Source organism: Geotrypetes seraphini, chromosome 4 (assembly GCF_902459505.1).
Source record: "Geotrypetes seraphini chromosome 4, aGeoSer1.1, whole genome shotgun sequence".
Lineage (NCBI taxonomy): Eukaryota > Metazoa > Chordata > Amphibia > Gymnophiona > Dermophiidae > Geotrypetes > Geotrypetes seraphini.
The window spans coordinates 3,763,245-3,783,100 of record NC_047087.1 but is presented as its reverse complement, the minus strand read 5'-3'; the positions used below and the strand labels follow the sequence as shown (position 1 = coordinate 3,783,100).

The following is a 19,856-nucleotide window of genomic DNA, read 5'->3' as shown; positions in this document are numbered from 1 at the left end:
CTGTCTCCACCACCTCTTCCTTCCTGCCTCAGTGCACAAAGCTACAGGCAGCGGTTTCTCGCGCTTCCCGCGCCTCATCCGGAAGCTTTCCTTCTGACATCGAAGTCAGAGAGAAGGCTTCCGGTTCAGGCACAGGACGCGCGTAAAAGCCGCTGCCCGTGGCAGTGAGGAAGAGGAAGCCGGCCAGAAGATAAGGCCGCATCGATTGCACCGTGGACTGGAGATTGAAAAACACTGTCTCAGGCCCGATGCATGTGGACTGGCAGTTGAAGAACACTGATGTAGACCACTGACCATTTTAGTAGCTTTTCTCTGGATCGACTCCATCCTTTTTATATCTTCTTGAAAGTGCGGCCCCTAGAATTGTACACAATATTCTAAATGAGGTCTCACAAGAATCTCCTTATACAGGGGCATCACTACCTCCTTTTCCAAGCACCCTAATAACCCTGGCATCCTTCTAGCTTTTACCATCACCTTTTCGACCTGTTTGGTCACCTTAAGATCATCACATATGAACATAAGAACATAAGCAGTGCCTCCACTGGGTCAGACCACAGGTCCATCTTGCCCAGCAGTCCGCTCCCGCGGCGGCCCGAACAGGTCACGGCCTGTCTGAGTCACCAGAAGGGGCCCCCTTGCCACCTTGGTTTCCCATTGAGTCTTATCTTCCCATCGAAGTCCTAACCCTCAGGTCTTGCACATGCACGACCTGGTTGGATTTCTATACTTATTACTTGGTTTGCTTTCTATACCTGTGTTACATCCCAGCACCTCTCTCAGTATCCCACGATTCCCCTATCCCTCAGGAATCCGTCCAATCCCTGTACCGTACTCTGCCTGATCACTTCCTCCGGTAGCGCATTCCAAGTGTCCATGACCCTTTGGGTGAAGAAAAACTTCCTTGCATTTGTTCTGAACCTATCTCCCTTCAGTTTCTCCGAATGCCATACCCAAGTCCTGCTCTTCTTTCGTGCAAAAAATGTCTTAACCCCCCTAAGACAGTGTTCAGCCTCCGATCCATGGACTAGTGCCAGTCCACAGAAATTTTCTGCCGGTCCACAGGAACCGGCACATGCATTGGGCCCGAGACAGTGTACTTTAGCCGCCGATCCGCTATGCAATCAATGCTTCGGGCCGGCTCCCTCTTCCTCACTGATGCAGTGCACAAAGCCACGGGCAGTGGCACCTATGCAAGTCCTGCTTCTGAACCGGAAGCCTTCTCTCTGTCATCGCCAGGAGGAAGGCTTGCAGATGATATGCAGGATGCGCGAGGAGCCACTGCCTGCAGCTTTGCGCACTGCATCAGTGAGGAAGAGGAAGCCGGCCTTAAGATAACACGGGGGTGGCATAAAACGGCCAGGCGGGAGCAGGCTAGAAGGTAAGGCACAGCATTGAGGGAGGGAGACAACAAAGGTAGCGGGAATTATTTTCGTTTTAAATTTAGTGATTGACATGTCAATTTTGAGAATTTACATCTGCTGTCTGTATTTTGCACTGTTCAGGAAGAAATGCATAATTTATTTCTTTTTCTCTGGGGTTGTACTGCATGCAGAATTTTGAATCTTAGGGTTTGTTTGTATATATTAGTACTTTTAGTCCCATATTTCCATAGGGGTTATCTGTGTTCTGATAGGAATGAATGTTGAAAAGCATACAGTGTGCTTTGTGGAGTTTAATTTGGTGGTTAACCATTATGTGTTGTTAATAAGATTATATTGTGTGTATAAATGAAAAATGAATGGAAAAAATGGTGTTACAATTAGTACTATTATGGGGTGGGGTCTGGCCCACGACTTAGCCCAGTGTTCTTCAACCGCCGGTCCACAAAATAATTATTTTATGTCTGCTGGTCTATAGGTGTCAAAAGGTTGAACACCGCCCTAAACTGTATAATTCCCTTGGGGTTTTGCAGCCTAAATGAATGACCTTGCATTTCTTAGCTGCCAAGCTTCAGACCACTCTTCAAGCTTCACTAGGTCCTTCCTCATGTTCACATCATCAGGGGGGTCTACTCTGTTGTAGATTTTGGTATCATCCACAATGAGGCAAATCTTACCCGACAGCCCTTCAGCAATATTGCTTACAAAAATGTTAAAAAGAACAGGCCCAAGAACCGGACCTTGAGGCATACCACTGGTAACATCCCTTTCCTCAGAGCGATCTCCATTGACCACTACCCTCTGTCTTCTTCCACTCAACTAGTTCATAACCCAGTCCATCACTTTGGACCCATGCCAGAAGCTTAGATACAGTGAAAAGGTATATGAATACAGTATATTGAAAATATAGGAAGAAAAGCCTCAAGGCCCAGCCTGGAACCAAACTTTCAGCTTGTTTCAACCAATCTTTCAAACTTGTTAGTGCCTCCTCACAGGCATAAAAACCTCCTAGATTCTAATCAATAACGATAAACCTTAATTGTGTCTTTATAATGACTGCAATCTTTAAAGATTACGTAAAAGGATGTTGCAAACACTTATCTGTGTTTAAGGGATACAAAATACCTTCCACAGCCTTGCAGTGGTTAAAGCTACAGCCTCAGCAGCCTGATGTGGGTTCAAACCCATGCTTCTCCTTGCAACCCTGGGCAAATCATTTAATCCCCCCATTGCCCCAGATACATTAGATAGATTGTGAGCCCGCTGGGACAGACAGGGAAAAATGCTTGAATATGCGAATACATTAATGTAAAACCATTTTGAGCTTCCCTGGGAGAACGGTGTGCTTTAAAGGGATTATGCTAATATCTTCTTCAAAGCTTGAACTATTTATATTCCAACTTTATTGATCATCACCGCAGGGAAAGAAACTTAGAGGAAGATGCACTGATATTTTGCAGTGTGCTCGCTACTAAACTTGCAGCCACATTTACCATGGATTCAAGAGATGATGGGCAGGTTTTGTTAATGTTTGTATCAAAGAATTTAGATACCCTTGTAGGTGTATGGAAGATGTGCTAAGATATAGTATGCTGGACTCCCAGTTTCAAGTATCAGCGTTAGATCTGTGCTATACTGAAGCTCTGTAAGGACCTTTTGCTGTTGTATGTTTTATGTTATGTGTTGTTGTCTCCCCCCGCCCCCCCCCCCTTTTTAGTTACAAATTGTAAAATGCTTAGAAGTTTTGACTTGTGTTTTATCAAAATTTTTAATAAACTTGAAACTTGTTCACTCCTTAGATTTGGAGATACTACAGGATATGACATTGAAGGGAACATACAGAATTCTTGGGACCTTTGGAAACAGATTCTGGGCTTGATGGACCTTTTGGTTTTATGTTTTTATGGACTTTGATGCATACGTTTGTATAGGGTAGAGTGGGTGAAAGTGAGGTGAGCTGAGGCTTTCAATGTGAAAACCCTAGTTGAAAAGTCATAGAGCGGCATCAGTCAAGCTTCCTAGGCTATAAAATTTTCCAAGTGCATAAGATGAAATTGAGTGTTGGGATGGTATGACATAAGTGCTGTTTCTGGAAGCACTCTGTGACCCCTTTGTGTCTTTGTTCCTTTCAGGTCCAAGCTGTACTGGGTAGAATGAAAGCTCCATGCAGAACTCGTCATGGAAGGCTGTAACTCCCCTGTCATCTCTGGGAAGGACAATGGGTGTAGCATCTCTCGGCATCATCAGTGGACTGAACTTAACAGCGCCCTTTTCTCTGATGAATCTAATAAAATGGAACAGTCCACTACAAAAAACCATGGGCATATTGAGAGCTTGAAGGGCTCATTTAATGACAGTGTTCCAGATAGTGGCAGCTCAGCTGACTTCATCCATGAGCTCTCAAGCAAAGAAGTCTGCTGTAATGAATGTTCAGTTTCCTTCAGATGTTTACAGAGCTACATGGAGCACCATTGCTCAGGCATCAGGAAAGCCCCAAGGGAGGAGAGTGGGAGTGACATGAGTGATGAGGGCAATGAAGAGAGTGATGTAGAAAATCTCACTGCAGAAATTGTTTACCAGCCAGATGGCTCAGCCTACATTGTTGATAGTGTCAGCCAGTTGATCCAAAGTGGCGAAATCTGCGAAAGCAGCATTAGTGGAGCACTTCCTCTTTTCAAGAGCTCTTCACCCAGTAGTGGGAGCAAAGCAGGAGAATCCTCCATTGCCCCTGTCTATCCACAGATCATCAATACTTTCCATATAGCCTCATCCTTCGGGAAATGGTTTGAGGACTCCAACCAATCATTTCCGAATACCTCAGCTTTGACAGGCCTCAGTCCTGTCCTGCACAGCTTTCGTGTGTTTGACGTGAGACATACAAGCAGTAAGGATTACCTGAATAATGATGGCTCTGCCAAAAGCTCCTGTGTATCCAAAGATGTTCCTAACAATGTGGACCTGTCCAAATTTGATGGTTTTGTACTCTATGGAAAAAGAAAACCTATTCTGATGTGTTTTTTGTGCAAGCTGTCCTTTGGATATGTCCGGTCATTTGTGACGCATGCAGTACATGACCACCGAATGACCCTCAGTGAGGCTGAGCGGAAAATTCTTAGCAATAAGAACATATCCGCTATTATACAAGGGATAGGTAAAGACAAAGAACCCCTTGTGAGTTTTCTGGAACCAAAAAGCAAATCGGTTCAGCACCCTTTAATTTCCACTAGTAACCTCATTGGCCCTGGACATGGTTTTTTTGGGAAATTCAGTGGTATTCGAATGGAAGGGGATGAGGCTCTCCAGGCTAGTCTGTCTATTCTCAAAGATTCTGAAGGTATTGTAGGTAGACCAGAGCAACCACAGTCTGGAATTTTGGTTACTGATGCTCTTCTGAATCTTGGTGGATTAACCAGCTCTGCTCTGAAGACTCCAATTACCTCAGTTCCCTTGGGCCCACTAGTTTATAGTCCCACCAAACCCTCAGATGAAAATAATTTAGATAAAGTGCTTGACCAGAGCAGCCTGTTGGAAAAAGCAGAGGAGGATTTGGAAGAAGGAGAAGATGATGATGAGGGTTGTAGGGGACTGTTTCCAAGTGAGTTGGAGGATGAATTGGAGGATAGGCCCGAGGATATATGTGAGACTTCAGCAGGTAGCAGTAAAAAGGACTTGAATCTCTCAAACCAAAGCATTTCTAACTCTTTAATGCCTAACGTGCCCCAGCCTTTGTTGAGGAGCACGCCATCTTCTAGTTCTAATTCTGCTTCTTCCTTTGTTTTTGATGGTGCAAACAGGAGGAATCATTTAAGCTTTAGCAGTGATGGTGTTGGGACCTTTATGGCAGAGGATGGAAGGAGTCTGGACTTTGAAGATGAAAGTGCCAATAAAGATGCCACCACACCAGAACCAAATGAAAGTTCAGAGGGTGATGATGGAATTTTCATTTCTCATCACCAGCATGTGAGCACCCCCTGTGAGTTTGGGCTTGGAGAGTGCTTGTCGAGTAGTGGTGTGGAATGCCCAAAGTGTGACACTATCCTGGGCTCTTCACGTTCATTAGGTGGGCACATGACCATGATGCATTCTCGCAATTCCTGTAAGACACTCAAGTGTCCAAAATGCAATTGGCATTACAAATACCAACAGACACTTGAGGCACACATGAAGGAAAAACACCCTGAATCTGGAGGCTCTTGTGTTTACTGTAAATCTGGGCAACCTCACCCACGGTTGGCACGAGGTGAGAGTTACACGTGTGGTTATAAGCCGTTCCGCTGCGAGGTTTGTAACTACTCCACTACTACCAAAGGAAACCTCAGTATTCATATGCAGTCAGATAAGCATCTCAACAACATACAAAACCTGCAGAATGGAGGGGGAGAGCAAGTCTTCAGCCACACTGCTGGCGTTTCAGTGGCAGCTGCTGCTGCAGCAGCAGCAGCATCAAACAACAACAGCCGTGGAACCCCTTCTCCCACAAAGCCCAAAACCAAACCTACCTGGCGGTGTGAAGTATGCGACTATGAAACCAATGTAGCAAGGAACTTACGCATTCACATGACCAGTGAAAAGCATATGCACAACATGATGTTGCTTCAGCAGAACATGAGCCAAATACAACACAACCGGCATTTGGGTCTCGGCAGTCTTCCCTCGGCAGCTGAGGCGGAGCTTTACCAGTACTACCTGGCACAAAATATGAATATTTCCAATCTAAAGGTGGACGGCGCTGCCTCAGATTCACAGTATATGATGGGTGGATTCCAGCTTGACCCTGTTAATCCAGTGGTAACCATGGCTTCAACACTAGGTAAGAGTTACTTGATTGTTTTTCATTTCTGGTTGTTTAATGACATCTCCTTGGCAGTTTATCTGTGCCAGAAGTAATTACATTACATTACATTACGGATTTCTATTCCGCCTGTGCCTTGCGGTTCTAGGCGGATTACAATATAGAAAGTATCTGGGACATTCCAGTAGAATTACATTTCAGGATAGGAGTAAGTTACAGGAACAGTGAAGAGTTATGATATTACAATTTCACAGCAGATATTACTTATTACAGAAGATAGTACATATAGCAGAAGATAATGCATTTTGCAGAGGTAATACATATCAACTCGATCAGTTAAGTCGGGTGTAGTGTAGAAGAGTTACAGTACATTCTTGATCACAGACAAGAGATAATATGGATGAGTGATTCCGAAGTCGTTGAATGGGAACTCATTGGGCGGTGGTTAGAGTGATGGGAGATATTTTTTGAACAGTAGAGTTTTTATTTCTTTGCGGAACTCTTTTATGTCTGTTGTTTTGGTCAGTAATTTAGAGATGTCAGAGTCTATTTTGGCTGCCTGTGTCCCCAGGAGGTTGTCATAGAGTTTCTTACGACAGGTACCGTTGAGTGGTGGATAGGTGAAGAGGTTCTGTGTTCTCCTTTTTCTTGGTGGGTGGTAATAATTTTAAGTCTTTACATAGAGAGAAAATGAAGTTCTTCTGGGAATGCTGTGCAACTGAATTAGGACTCTGTTGAATGTTAAATGGCATCTTTCATTGAGACACTCAATAGCTGGTTAAGGTCATGCACTGGCTTAGTTGGAATGGAAAATGGGGGAAAGATTTGTTGCATTAGTTGGGGTGGATAATAGACTTTTGAGAATACTCAAGTCTGTGTAATTTTGATTTGGGTAGATGACATGGTATGTATGGCAGATGAGCTTTAAGGTTCATCTTGTCTGCACAGAGCCATAGGGCCAGTTCATCTTTGGTTCTCTTCTTTTCACTAGGGTATCCTCTGTGTTTAGTACCGTACCACCTGTAATAGGAGTCTCGTACTATGATCTGATCTAAAGCATTATTTCTATGAAAACAGTTTGCCTTTGTGTCTATATGTTAGATATTTAAGGGTCTCTTATATGTTTCCTTCCTCTTCTCTTCTCCGAGGTAGATATGTTTGGATTCTTTAGTCACACCTTATAGGACAGACCTTACATCATTTTGGTAGGCATTCTCTCAATCATTTCCATCATGTTTATATTTTGGAGGTTTGACCTCCAGGACTGGGCACATTCTAGATAAGATCTCGCTGGAGCGTCTCTTACCCCACCTTAGCATACCTCTAGTTCTAGGCACTACCTTATACTATTCAGCTATTTTGACATCATTAGACCCATTTAACCTTATGTCTATCTCCAACGTTGTATACCGCAATATTCTATCAACCCAAATTGTGTGTTTCTGTGTGTTTCTGCTTCTCAAATGGAAGAGTCTCTAATTTCTTTGGTCATAACCATCAAGCACTTGGCCACCTTAGATCATTTCTCAGTCTTACTCCTTCAGGGATGTCTTCGTCTCCTCTGTAAAAAGACAGACATTTGGGTGGTCACGTGACCGGTATCGAGATGGCTGCTTAGTTTGCTCGCTCGCTCCAGCCCGATCACAATTATCGGCATCCTGCCTGCTTCACCGCTCTATTCAGGTCAAAAATTTTCTTTTCCGTTGCCCCGATGGCCGCGAAATCCCCTAAGTCTGACGGGGCGGCTGCGTCTGGCTCCCACACTGCTCCAAACGCTTCCAAAAGATCCAAGCACGAGCCCCCGTCTCCGGACAAGGCCTCATCCAAACTCCTCGTGGCAGACGCTTCCCTGTCCCACGATTTACAGCTACTGCAGGGTCTCATGCATGAAAATTTGGCAGCGACAGCTGATATAAAATCTGAGCTAAGTAATATTACTCTCCGATTTAAACAATTTGAAGCTCGTTTAGACCTCTCAGAAGAACGACTAACCGCCCATGATGCTCAATTCTTAGATATACAACGTGGTCTCCGCAAAATGGATCTTATGCAGAGGGACCTGGATGATATGTCTAATCGCATGAGATGAAGTAATGTGCGTATCATTGGTTTACCGGAGTCTGTTGAGGGTAATGATATCATCTCTTATCCCAGGACAAGCAGGCATGATATTCTCACATGTGGGTGACGTCATCTACGGAGCCCCGGCGCGGACAGCTTTTCAAGCAAACTTGATAGAAGTTTCAAGTTTGCACACTGCACCACGCATGTGCGTGCCTTCTCGCCCACTAGAGGGCGCATCCAACCTCGTGGTCCTCAGTTCAAATTTTTCCGCGGAGCAAGAAAGCCCTGTGGATCTGAGCTCCAGTGTTTTTGCCTTCTAGCTGCCGCGTTTAGTTTGTTTTTCCATCGAATTAGTTCGCGGTGCTGCCTTTTTTCTTTTCGGTTCTTTTCAAAAAAAAAAAAAAAAAAAGTATTTCGTTTTCGTCTGGCTCCGGGGGCTCCCGGAAGCCGCGGCCGGGGACGTCGGTACGTTCCCGGCCTTCTTCTTTTTCTTCGTGGATGTCCCGTCCTGTTACGGGATTCAAAAAGTGCAGCCGGTGCGAGAGGTTGCTTTCCATCACTGACCCTCACCGGTGGTGCATTGTCTGTCTGGGGCCCGAACATCCGACAGAGTCGTGTGATCGCTGCTCTACCTTCCAAAACAGGGCCCTACGTCGCCGCAAGGCCAGAATGGCGGATTTGTTCGCCGTCGACGCGCCGCCTAAGGCCTCGACGTCGGCTCCGGCTTCAGCCCCGGCCTTGACCTCGGCCTCGGCGTCCTCAGGGGCCTCGGCCTCGCCCCGACCCTCATCCTCGAAGGCGTCGTCAGTGAAGCAAGCTTCGGGTAAGTCCTCTGTTCCATCCCCTTCAGCAAGAAGCCATCCTCGAGTCAGGCCAAAGCGGGTGGGTCGACCCCGGCCCCGCATCGGACCTCGACTCCGCACACCCCGAGGGAATACTCGAGACCGAGGTCGCCCTCCAGGGAGTGTGCCCCGGACTCGGAACTCCCCACCTTCGTGGGGATTCCGGCCTTCCAGGATCTCCTCCGAGCTCTGATCTCATCGGAGCTATCGGGAGCCCTGGAAGTGTTACAGCGTGCTGCGGTCCCGGCGGCCTCGACCTCGGCCGGAGCGCCTTCGGTCTCGGAGGCCCCGGCCTCGGCCCCCTCGACCGCGGGAGCCCCGGCCTCGGCGACCTCGGTCTCGGGTACAGTGACCCCGTTCACCTCGGTCTCGGCCCCACCCCGGACCTCGACCTCGGGGGAACCCCCTGAGCGGAGTGTAAGGCCCAAAGAAAAGTTGCGCAGAGTGCGCCGTCTTTCCTCCTCTTCCTCCGGGTCTTCCAGACACGCCTCGCCCTCGACGCGACCTCGGACGGGGCGTCGATCGAGGAAGTCTAAGCGACCTCGAGGTTCGCCTCGGCGCGACCGTTCCTCGTCGTTCGGGGGCGAGGCGCTGCAGGTGTCGGAGTTGCGCCTCGACAATCCGAGGCTCCTCCGCTCACCTCGTGGGAAGTTTTCCCGGGCCGCCTCGCCGAGGAAACGGGAGAGTGTCCCACGAACCCCGGGGTCCTCACCCAAGGGTTCTGCGAGGAGGACAACTTCCCCTTCCCCCTCGAGGGCCCTCGAGAGGGGATCCTGGGATTCGGGATCGGTTAGGGATCCTCATTATTCCCATGAGGCCTCCCCCCTCTCCTCGGTGGGGCGGTCGAGAACCCCGTCTCCCCAGGCTAGGCCGTCCTCATTTTCATCCTTCGTTCAGGACATGGCCCAAGCCCTGGGGATTGACCAGATGGTATGTTCTCGGTATTCCAAAGAATTTTTGGAGGAACAGGACCTCCCCACTCCTCCTAGAGAGGTGCCTAGACTCCCTCTCAACAGCGTCCTTCTGCAGACCTGGCTGAAGTCAAACCCTCTTACAGTCACGTCTGTACCTTCAAAAATGGAATCGAAGTATAGAACGATTCCCCCTAAAGGGTTCGATAAGGCGCAGCTCTCACACCAGTCCCTTCTGGTGGAGTCAGCCCTTAAAAAATCACAGCCCTCACGGGTTTCTGCGACGGTTCCACCAGGCAGGGAAGGGCGGACCCTGGACAAGTTTGGCCGTCGCCTCTATTCAAATTCCCTGATGGCCACCAGGGTTCTAAATTACGCCTTCACCTTTTCCTCCTATTTGCGGGGTATGGTGAAGGATCTTCCTCAATATCGAAACTCGTTACCGGACTCCCAAAGAGCAGGATTCGACAAGTTTATGTCCAACCTGTCTCAATTGCGATTGTACCTATTCCATGCAGTGTACGACGCCTTTGAGCTGGTTTCGAGGGTGTCGGCCCTCGCGGTGGCCATGCGCCGCTTGGCCTGGCTTCGCACCCTCGACATGGACCCAAACCTGCAGGAACGCCTGGCAGACTTGCCTTGTGTGGGGTCCGAGTTATTCGACGAGTCATTGGATGCGGCGACCAAACGCTTGTCGGAACAGGAGCGCTCTCTAGCATCCCTGGTCCGCCCCAAACCTAGGCCCCCGCCTCAGAAACCCTTTCGGCCTCCGCCGCGCCGATACCCTCAGAAGTCGACCCCGGCTTTCTCGAGACCGCCTCCGAGACGTCCGTCTCAGCGAGGCAGAGGGGGACAAACCCAAGCCCCGGCGCAGGGCCCTTCTAAGCCAGCGCCTTCCTTTTGACGGGCTGAGCGGACGGGGCGGGTTCCCCTCCGCACTTTCACAGGAATCCCTTCCTATCGGGGGCCGTCTCCGGTCCTTCCGGGAGGCATGGACCGGGATTACCTCAGACGCTTGGGTGCTCCGGATCGTCTCCGAGGGCTACTCGCTCAACTTTGTGTCCTCGCCGCCGGACAGTCCCCCGAGTTTAGTCCCCTGCAACCGTTCGCAGCTACCGACCCTTATAACCGAAGCCAAAGCCCTCTTGAAGCTTCGGGCGGTCGAGCCGGTCCCCAAGGACCAGTGGGGTACGGGGTTTTACTCCCGCTACTTTTTGGTCCCAAAAAAGACCGGGGACCTGCGCCCCATATTGGACCTCAGGAAGCTCAACAAATTCCTGGCCCGGGAGAAGTTTCGAATGCTATCTCTCCCGGTTCTGTATCCCCTCTTGGAGGAAGGGGACTGGATGTGCTCCCTCGACCTGAAGGAAGCATACACCCATGTTCCGGTGCACCCCGCCTGTCGAAGATTCTTACGATTCCAGGTGGGGGACCTCCACCTCCAGTACAGGGTACTGCCCTTCGGCCTGGCCGCGTCCCCACGAGTATTCACGAAGTGCATGGTGGTGGTTGCAGCAGCCCTCAGGTCACGGGGACTCCACGTGTTCCCTTACCTGGACGATTGGCTCATCAAAGCCCCGACCAGGGAGGGGGTTATCTCAGCGACCCGACAGTCTATTACCTTCCTGCAAACTCTCGGGTTCGAGATAAACTTCCCAAAGTCTCAGTTGAGGCCGTCGCAGTCTCTTCAATTCATAGGTGCGGTGCTGGACACGGTGCGCCTACGCTCCTACCTGCCGACCCAGCGGTTGGAAGCCTTGGTACGGATGAGTCGCCAGTTCTCTCAACTGTCGAAGGTGTCGGCCAAGCACATGATGATGCTGCTGGGCCATATGGCCTCGACGGTACATGTCACGCCGTTTGCGAGGCTACACCTGAGGATCCCCCAGTGGACCCTCGCATCCCAGTGGCGTCAGGAGTGCGACCCGGTGTCCCGCCTCATTTCGGTGACTCCGCTTTTGCGGAAATCGCTACGCTGGTGGACAGACTCTTCAAATCTGTCCAGGGGGCTATTGTTCCGCACTCCGCCTTTTCACAAGGTCCTGACCACGGACTCCTCGGAGTACGCGTGGGGAGCCCATCTCGACGGTCTTCGCACGCAGGGCCTGTGGTCGGCAGAAGACCGTCGGTGTCATATCAACGTGCTAGAGCTGCGGGCCATCTTCCTAGCACTTCGAGCCTTCGTTCACATGTTGCAGGACCAGGTGGTCCTCGTCCGCACGGACAATCAGGTGGCAATGTATTATGTGAACAAGCAGGGAGGAACGGGGTCATGGCCCCTCTGCTCCGAGGCTCTTCGCCTCTGGGAGTGGGCGGCCTCCCGGAACATCTTCCTCCGGGCGGTCTACATCCAAGGAGAACGGAATTGCCTGGCGGACAAACTGAGTCGACTTCTGCAACCGCACGAGTGGACTCTACACTCAGCAGTTCTACGCGAGGTTTTCGCTCGCTGGGGAACGCCACAGGTGGATCTGTTTGCCTCTCCGGAGACACACAAACTACCACTATATTGTTCTCGGATGTACTCGCAGGACCGTCTGGAAGCGGATGCCTTCCTACTCGACTGGGAAGGGAGGTTCCTGTATGCATTCCCTCCGTTCCCTCTGATCATGCGAACGTTGGTACACCTAAAATCGTCCACGGCCACGATGATTCTCATAGCACCTCGGTGGCCGCGTCAGCACTGGTTCTCCCTGCTGCTCCAACTCAGTGCCAGGGAGCCTCTTCCCCTGCCTGTCTCTCCTTCTCTGCTGTCTCAGAGTCAAGGATCCATGTTACATCCCAATCTGCAGTCATTGCACCTGACAGCCTGGTTTCTTGTTCCCTGACTCCTCCGGACCTGTCTCAATCGGTGAAGGAGGTGTTGGAAGCCTCCCGCAAGATCTCGACGAGGCTGTGCTATGCACAGAAATGGACCAGGTTTTCCACCTGGTGCTCGTCTTTTCACCTGGATCCGGTATCAGTTCCGGTATCCTCGGTTTTAGAATATTTGTTTCATTTGTCGCGCTCCGGCTTGAAAACCACTTCGGTGCGAGTTCATCTCAGTGCGATTTCTGCTTTCCACCAACCTCTGGAGGGACGCCCTCTGTCACTCCACCCCTTGGTGACACGCTTCATGAAAGGGTTACTCAGGGTTTGCCCCCCTCTTAAGCCTCCGCCCGTCGTGTGGAATTTGAATGTGGTTCTGGCTCAACTGATGAAACCCCCGTTTGAGCCACTCAACAAGTCCCTCTTGAAATTTCTGACTTGGAAGGCGGTGTTTCTAATTGCCCTCACCTCCGCCAGGCGGATTGGGGAGTTGCAAGCCTTGGTTGCGGACCCTCCTTTCACTGTCTTTCATCACGACAAGGTGGTCCTCCGCACCCATCCTAAGTTTCTACCTAAAGTTGTTTCTGACTTCCACCTCAATCAGTCCATTGTCCTTCCTGTGTTCTTCCCGAAGCCCCACTCCCATCCAGGCGAGACGGCGCTTCACACGCTTGACTGTAAGAGGGCGTTGGCATTTTATCTTCAACGCACCAGGCCTCATCGAAAGGTTCCTCAATTATTTCTGTCCTTCGATCCCAATCGATTAGGGCACCCAGTTTCCAAGCGCACTCTGTCTAACTGGTTGGCCGCTTGCATTTCCTTTTGCTACGCTCAGGCTGGCCTTCCTCCCCCGGGTCGAGTCACGGGGCACAAGGTCCGAGCGATGGCAGCTTCAATAGCTTTCCTCCGATCCACCCCGATGGAGGACATATGCAAGGCTGCCACTTGGTCTTCGGTTCATACATTCACCTCTCATTACTGTCTGGACACCTTGTCCAGAAACGATGGCCGGTTTGGCCAGTCGGTATTACGTAACCTGTTTTCATAAATTGCCATCCTCCCACCTACCCTTTTTTGGTTGGCTTGGAGGTCACCCACATGTGAGAATATCATGCCTGCTTGTCCTGGGATAAAGCACAGTTACTTACCGTAACAGGTGTTATCCAGGGACAGCAGGCATATATTCTCACAACCCGCCCACCTCCCCGGGGATGGCTTCCTTGCTAGTTATGGAACTGAGGACCACGAGGTTGGATGCGCCCTCTAGTGGGCGAGAAGGCACGCACATGCGTGGTGCAGTGTGCAAACTTGAAACTTCTATCAAGTTTGCTTGAAAAGCTGTCCGCGCCGGGGCTCCGTAGATGACGTCACCCACATGTGAGAATATATGCCTGCTGTCCCTGGATAACACCTGTTACGGTAAGTAACTGTGCTCTATTTACATTCTCTCCTTCCATCTCTCTTAAACATACAATTTTCACCAGCTCTAGAAATAGAAAGAGCACACCGAGTACCCTCCGGCCCTCCTCTACCATCTAAATCTCCAAGACCTGTGGTTTTGAAACTCCTTAGATACTCTCATGCCTTACAAATACTGCAAGCAGCAAAAATCAAACAACCTCTTTTGATAGATGGAAAAAAAATTTTGCTTGTACCTGATCTTTCTAAGAACACTGCTCAAAGAAGAAAAGCTTTCTTAGCCATGCGACCTCAGCTCAAGACCATTGGAGCGCAGTATGGATTATTTTATCCAGCAAAAATGAGGATTACCTATCATAATTCCACCAAGAATTTCGAGGATCCTGCTGAATTACAGAAATATCTAGATGAAAATATTGGAGCCATGACCTGAATTTTAGAGCTAATTTCAATGTTACATTTCAAAATGGATGCATTCTGATCTGGTCTACCTGCTGATGGCTGGAGCTTTTGCATGCATACTGAGTGCCTCTTGACCTCACGGGTCCCCATCTATAGTATCTACATCTCCTGTTTTATGCACTGCAGCACATTCTTGTTCTTATTCTTCATGGCTGCACCTTATATTTTATTTTTCCCTTTTGAAGCTTGGTATTACTTTTTGTTTTCTTTTTATCATCATCATGATTCTTCTCTCTTGCTGTCCGACATTCCATTTTTTCTGGATTACAGCCATCACTGTTGCTCATTTGGACGCCTCTTTCCTATGGGTTTATTGACATTTTCTAGAGTTCCAATATTAGCTTCTGTTCACTTAACCCCATGGTCTCATTAAAGATTGTATCCCTTAATGTTAAGGGCCTGTCTAGCCCCATGAAGCGTAAGAAAATACTACAATACTTCAAACACCTAGGGGCTGATATATGTCTCTTACAGGAGACACATATAAACCTTGCTGAAGCGCAAAAACTCACTGGCGGTTGGATTCAACACTGTTACGCCGCCCCTGCCATGGGAAAGAAGAATGGGGTTATAACTCTCATCCGCAAGTCACTTAACTATCAATCAACCACTCATTCTTTTGATCCCATGGGCAGATGGTCCTATATCGAGGGTGTCATAGATGGCAAACCATTGAATCTACTAAACCTGTATGCACCTAATTCAGATGATCCCTCTTTCTTTCAGGATCTTCACACCATCTGCCATTCCTCATTCTCAGAACATACTATCGTCGCTGGAGACTTTAATTTCCCGTTGGACCCTTTCATTGACCGATCCTCTCTTTGCCGCCCTGCAAAACTGAGGGTCCGTTCAACCCTTTCCAATATGATGCAAACATACGGATGGACTGATATATGGAGAATTTTTCATCCAACAACCAAGGACTTTACATTCTATTCAACGCCCCACAAATCATATTCCAGGATCGACTATTTTCTGACATCTAAAGACATCTTGAATATCACTACTGCAACTACTATCCACGATATATCTATTTCAGACCATGCTGCCATATCCTGCTCTCTCAACTGGTCCCTTGACAAGCCACCTCGTTCTTGGAGATTAAATAACCTGCTTCTTAGCAATGAAGAGTTTCTATCTCACATTACTGCTGAATCTAATGCCTTTTTTACCCGGAATGAATCTTCTGTATCCAACTTTACCACGGTCTGGGAATCTTATAAAGTCTGGTTGAGAGGGGAATGTATTAGCTACACAGCTTATCAACTCAAAACTAAGAAATCTAACCTTCAACGTATGGAACAGGAAATACATGCCTTGGAATCACAATTATATGGTTCTTTTGACTCCACCCTTTATAAATCCCTACAACAACTTAAGTTCCAATACAATGAGATTTTCAGTTCATCTGCTTCTGTCTCACTATTCCACCAATCAGCCTCATATTATGCTACCTCCAATAAGGTGGGCCATCATCTGGCTTCTTATCTTAAAGGGCAAAGATCCAAACATCGGATTTCTCACATCAAGTCAGCCTCTGGTTCAATCCACAATACCACTTCTGACATACTCATCCTTCTACGCCTCTCTGTACACTTCAGAATCTACCTGTCCAGAAGATGTGATTTCCGAATTTCTGAAATCTGCACATTTGCCATCTATTACCCCGTCTCAGCATGAACCTCTGCGTCATCCTATCTCTACTGATGAAATCCAACGTGCTATTTCTTCTATGGCTTCTTCAAAAGCACCAGGACCTGATGGTCTTCCTGCGGAATTCTTCAAAACTCTCTCGGACTCTCTGACTCCACATCTTTTGTCCTATTATCGGTCTATTATTGCTTCTCCTAATTGTTTATCCCGCTTCCATGAAGCCAGTATTATTGTTCTGCCAAAGCCCAACAGGGATATCCAATATGTTAAAAATTATAGACCTATCTCTTTGCTGAATTTGGACTATAAGATTTTTGCAAAAATTTTAGTTAATAGAATACTCTGTTATGTCTTCTCTTATACATAGAGATCAAGTTGGTTTTTTAAAGGGTCGTTACGGAGCAGACAATACCAGATTGTTATGCCACATTCTCCATTCCACTCTGTCAAGAGACCAACCCCTCTTAGTGGCTTCTCTTGATGCTGAGAAGGCCTTTGACAGAGTGGAATGGAAATACTTATTTTGTGTCCTTCGCCACTTTGGATTTCCTGCTGAATTTATTCATATGATTTCTTTATTATACACCAATCCTACTGCTAAGATTATAGTTAATGATGCTCTCTCTGAATCTTTTACCCTCCAACGGGGCACACACCAAGGTTGTCCTTTATCCCCCTTATTGTTTAACCTAGCTTTATAACCCCTCCTGGCCCATATCAGATTATCTACCTCTATTAAAGGAATCTCTATTGCTGATTTGGAATTTAAGCTGTCTGTTTATGCTGATGACATTCTCCTATATCTCTCTGACCCTGAACAATCTTTGCATTCTCTCATTGATCTTATTTCTCAATTCTCTTCTATGTCTGGGTATAAGGTCAATTGGGACAAAACTGAGCTCATGCCCCTCAATGATGCCTGCACACCCTTCACTCTTCCCTCATATCCCGTTCACTTGGATATCCACAGGGATGAAGTATTTAGGTGTCCCATTTGACAAAGATCTTAAGATAACAATGGACCTCATCATGTCTAAGACTGTCTCCTCTGTGAAATCCGCTTTGTCCAACTGGTCTCCTCTACATTTATCTTGGTGGGGGAGATTAGATACCCTCAAGATGATGGTCATTCCAAAAATTACATATATGTTCATTATGTTTCCTCTTCTATTTTCTAACTCCTTCTACAAACATCTAGAAAAACTACTTCTTGATTTCCTATGGAACAATAAACCACATAGAATCTCGCAACGTAAACTCAAATCTCCCAAGTCGGCTGGAGGTGTTAACTTCCCTGATTTATTTCTTTATCATCAAGCCTTCTTGTTGAGACAGGGATCCGAATGGTTACATTCTTCAGATTCATGTACTAACATAATGGCCCCCAATTGGCTTCGACTTGAAATGGCCCTTTTACATCCTATCCCTACATTAAGACTTCTTGGGTCCACACACTTACAAATTAAAACTCGTAACCCTATACTTCTCACTTCCCTCCGCACACTTCAAGATCTAGACCGCTTGTTAGTTTGCCCTTGGTCTCAATCCACACTATGTCCCCTATGGAGAAACCCTAAACTACTAATAGAGAAAAAGCCAGTATTCTGGCCATCCTGGACTACTTATCATATTTGGGATATCTCTGCACTATGTCACCCTGATGGTTCCTGGCTCACTTTTTACGAGCTTCAATATAAATCTGGCCTTCCTGACTCTTACTTCTATCAATGGTTACAATTACGTTCAGCCCTACGTAAACTTGATGGTGACCTGAAAGCTAATCGCCAACCCCCGACTTTGTTAACTCTTTCTACTCAATTCCGTAATTTGGGCCATTCAGCTTCCAAGTTCTATAACCTTCTTAAGGAACTCCAATTCCCACTTCTTTCCTCTGTTAAAAAATCCTGGGAGGAAGATATTGGCTGCCCTATTTCTGATTGTGATTGGTCCTCTTATCTACGATCTATTTTTCATTCCTCTAGGTCAGCTTCCCTTACTCAAAGCTTATTTTTTCTTTGTCACAGAGCCCAATGGACCCCGATTAAATCAAATCGTATTAATCCTACCTTTGCAAAGGAGTGCTGGACATGTTCTACAGATATCGGCTCCCTCAAACATTTATTATTTCTCTGTCCCTCTATCCAAACATATTGGTCGTCTCTGTGGAACAATATCTGTTCTCTTTTTCATATCAATGTGGCTCTCTCATACCAAATGTTATTACTTAAATCCTCTGCTTTACCATCTCCTCTCTCTTCCTCTGATGCTTGTCTCTTTGATATTCTTATCTCCCTTGCTTTGAAACTTCTTCTTAACTCCTGGAAAGATCTATCTAAGGTGTCCGTAACACAATGGTGGAATCTTGTCTGCTTAACTTATAGATATGAAGCATATTTGGCAAAGAAATGCGGCAGATTCCCTCAATTTCTTGCTAAATGGAACTCTCTCAAACTTTACCTCCAAAGCTCCAGCTCTTAGGTATTTCTTTATCTTTTATTTATTTACTATCTATTTATTTATTTACTTAACTTACTTTCTCCCTTTATCTTCCTCTTTTCTTTTCTTCCCTCCTTTTTGTTTTATTTTATCATAGATAATGTTTTACTCATGTGTGATTTGTTTATTCCTATGTTGGATTGCTTCCAAGGAATATAGTTCTGATTGTTATAGCAACTTTTTTTTATGCTTGTAATTGTATTTGCCCATCACATTGTTTGTTGATGTTACTATGCTTTTGTTTTATTGATTGTAAAACTTTTACAATAAAAAAACCTTGACTTAAAAAAAAAAGACAGACATTTTATAACTCCTCTGGCATTTATTCCGCCAGACCACAAATGGTTCTAGGCGGTTCACAGCAGATAAAGCTGAACATCCAGTGAATATACAGTTCAAAAAGATACATCAATTTCTAGAATGTACATAATACATTTTGTATTTAGAAAGCATTAGGACGCTTGAGTTACAAATTTGTCAAATAGTTGTGTCTTTAATAGTTTTCTAAAAATATAATAGGATGAGACTCCTGGCATGATTTTGCCAAACCAGGTGTTCATTTTGGCTGCCTGGAAAGAGAGTTCTCTCGACAAATCTCTTCAAACGACACGATTTGACAGTAGGATATGTGAATAACTGGATTCAACGTGTGGGCTTATTAGAGTGATTTAAAGAGAAATGGGAAACAATGTAACCTGGGGACATACCGAAGATTAATTTGAAGCAAATACATGCGAATTTGAATAAAACTCTAGCCTCAATCAGTAGCCAGTGTAATTTTTGATAATAAGGAGTAACATGCTCCCATTTTTTCAGACCGAAAATCAGTCAAGGGAAGAAGATTCCATTCCAGGGGTCCCCTACAGAAAAACATAGTTACGTGTGAGGTATTCAGTCTCAGTTCCCTTACAGATGGCACAGACAAATCGCCATGATGGACAGAGCGCAGTTTTGATAAAGGGACATAAGCCTGAATAGTACCTACCAAACTGGCAGGAGCCAAACCATTCAAACACAATTATAC

At 46.8% G+C, this 19,856-nt stretch overlaps 1 protein-coding gene across 3 annotated transcripts in view; it reads left to right on the top strand.

The window, feature by feature from the left end:
* Positions 1–19,856, top strand: part of ZFHX3 (zinc finger homeobox 3) — a 601,913-nt gene that overhangs the window by 148,729 nt on the left and 433,328 nt on the right. For 2 of the 3 annotated variants that reach the window (XM_033942405.1, XM_033942407.1), the window contains one exon: positions 3,515–6,192. The exons of the other annotated variant lie outside the window; for it this stretch is intronic. In XM_033942405.1, the coding sequence (XP_033798296.1) occupies positions 3,561–6,192 (2,632 nt within the window). In that variant the 5' untranslated portion in view covers positions 3,515–3,560. The remainder of the gene's footprint in view (positions 1–3,514; positions 6,193–19,856) is intronic. 3 annotated transcript variants of the gene reach the window in all.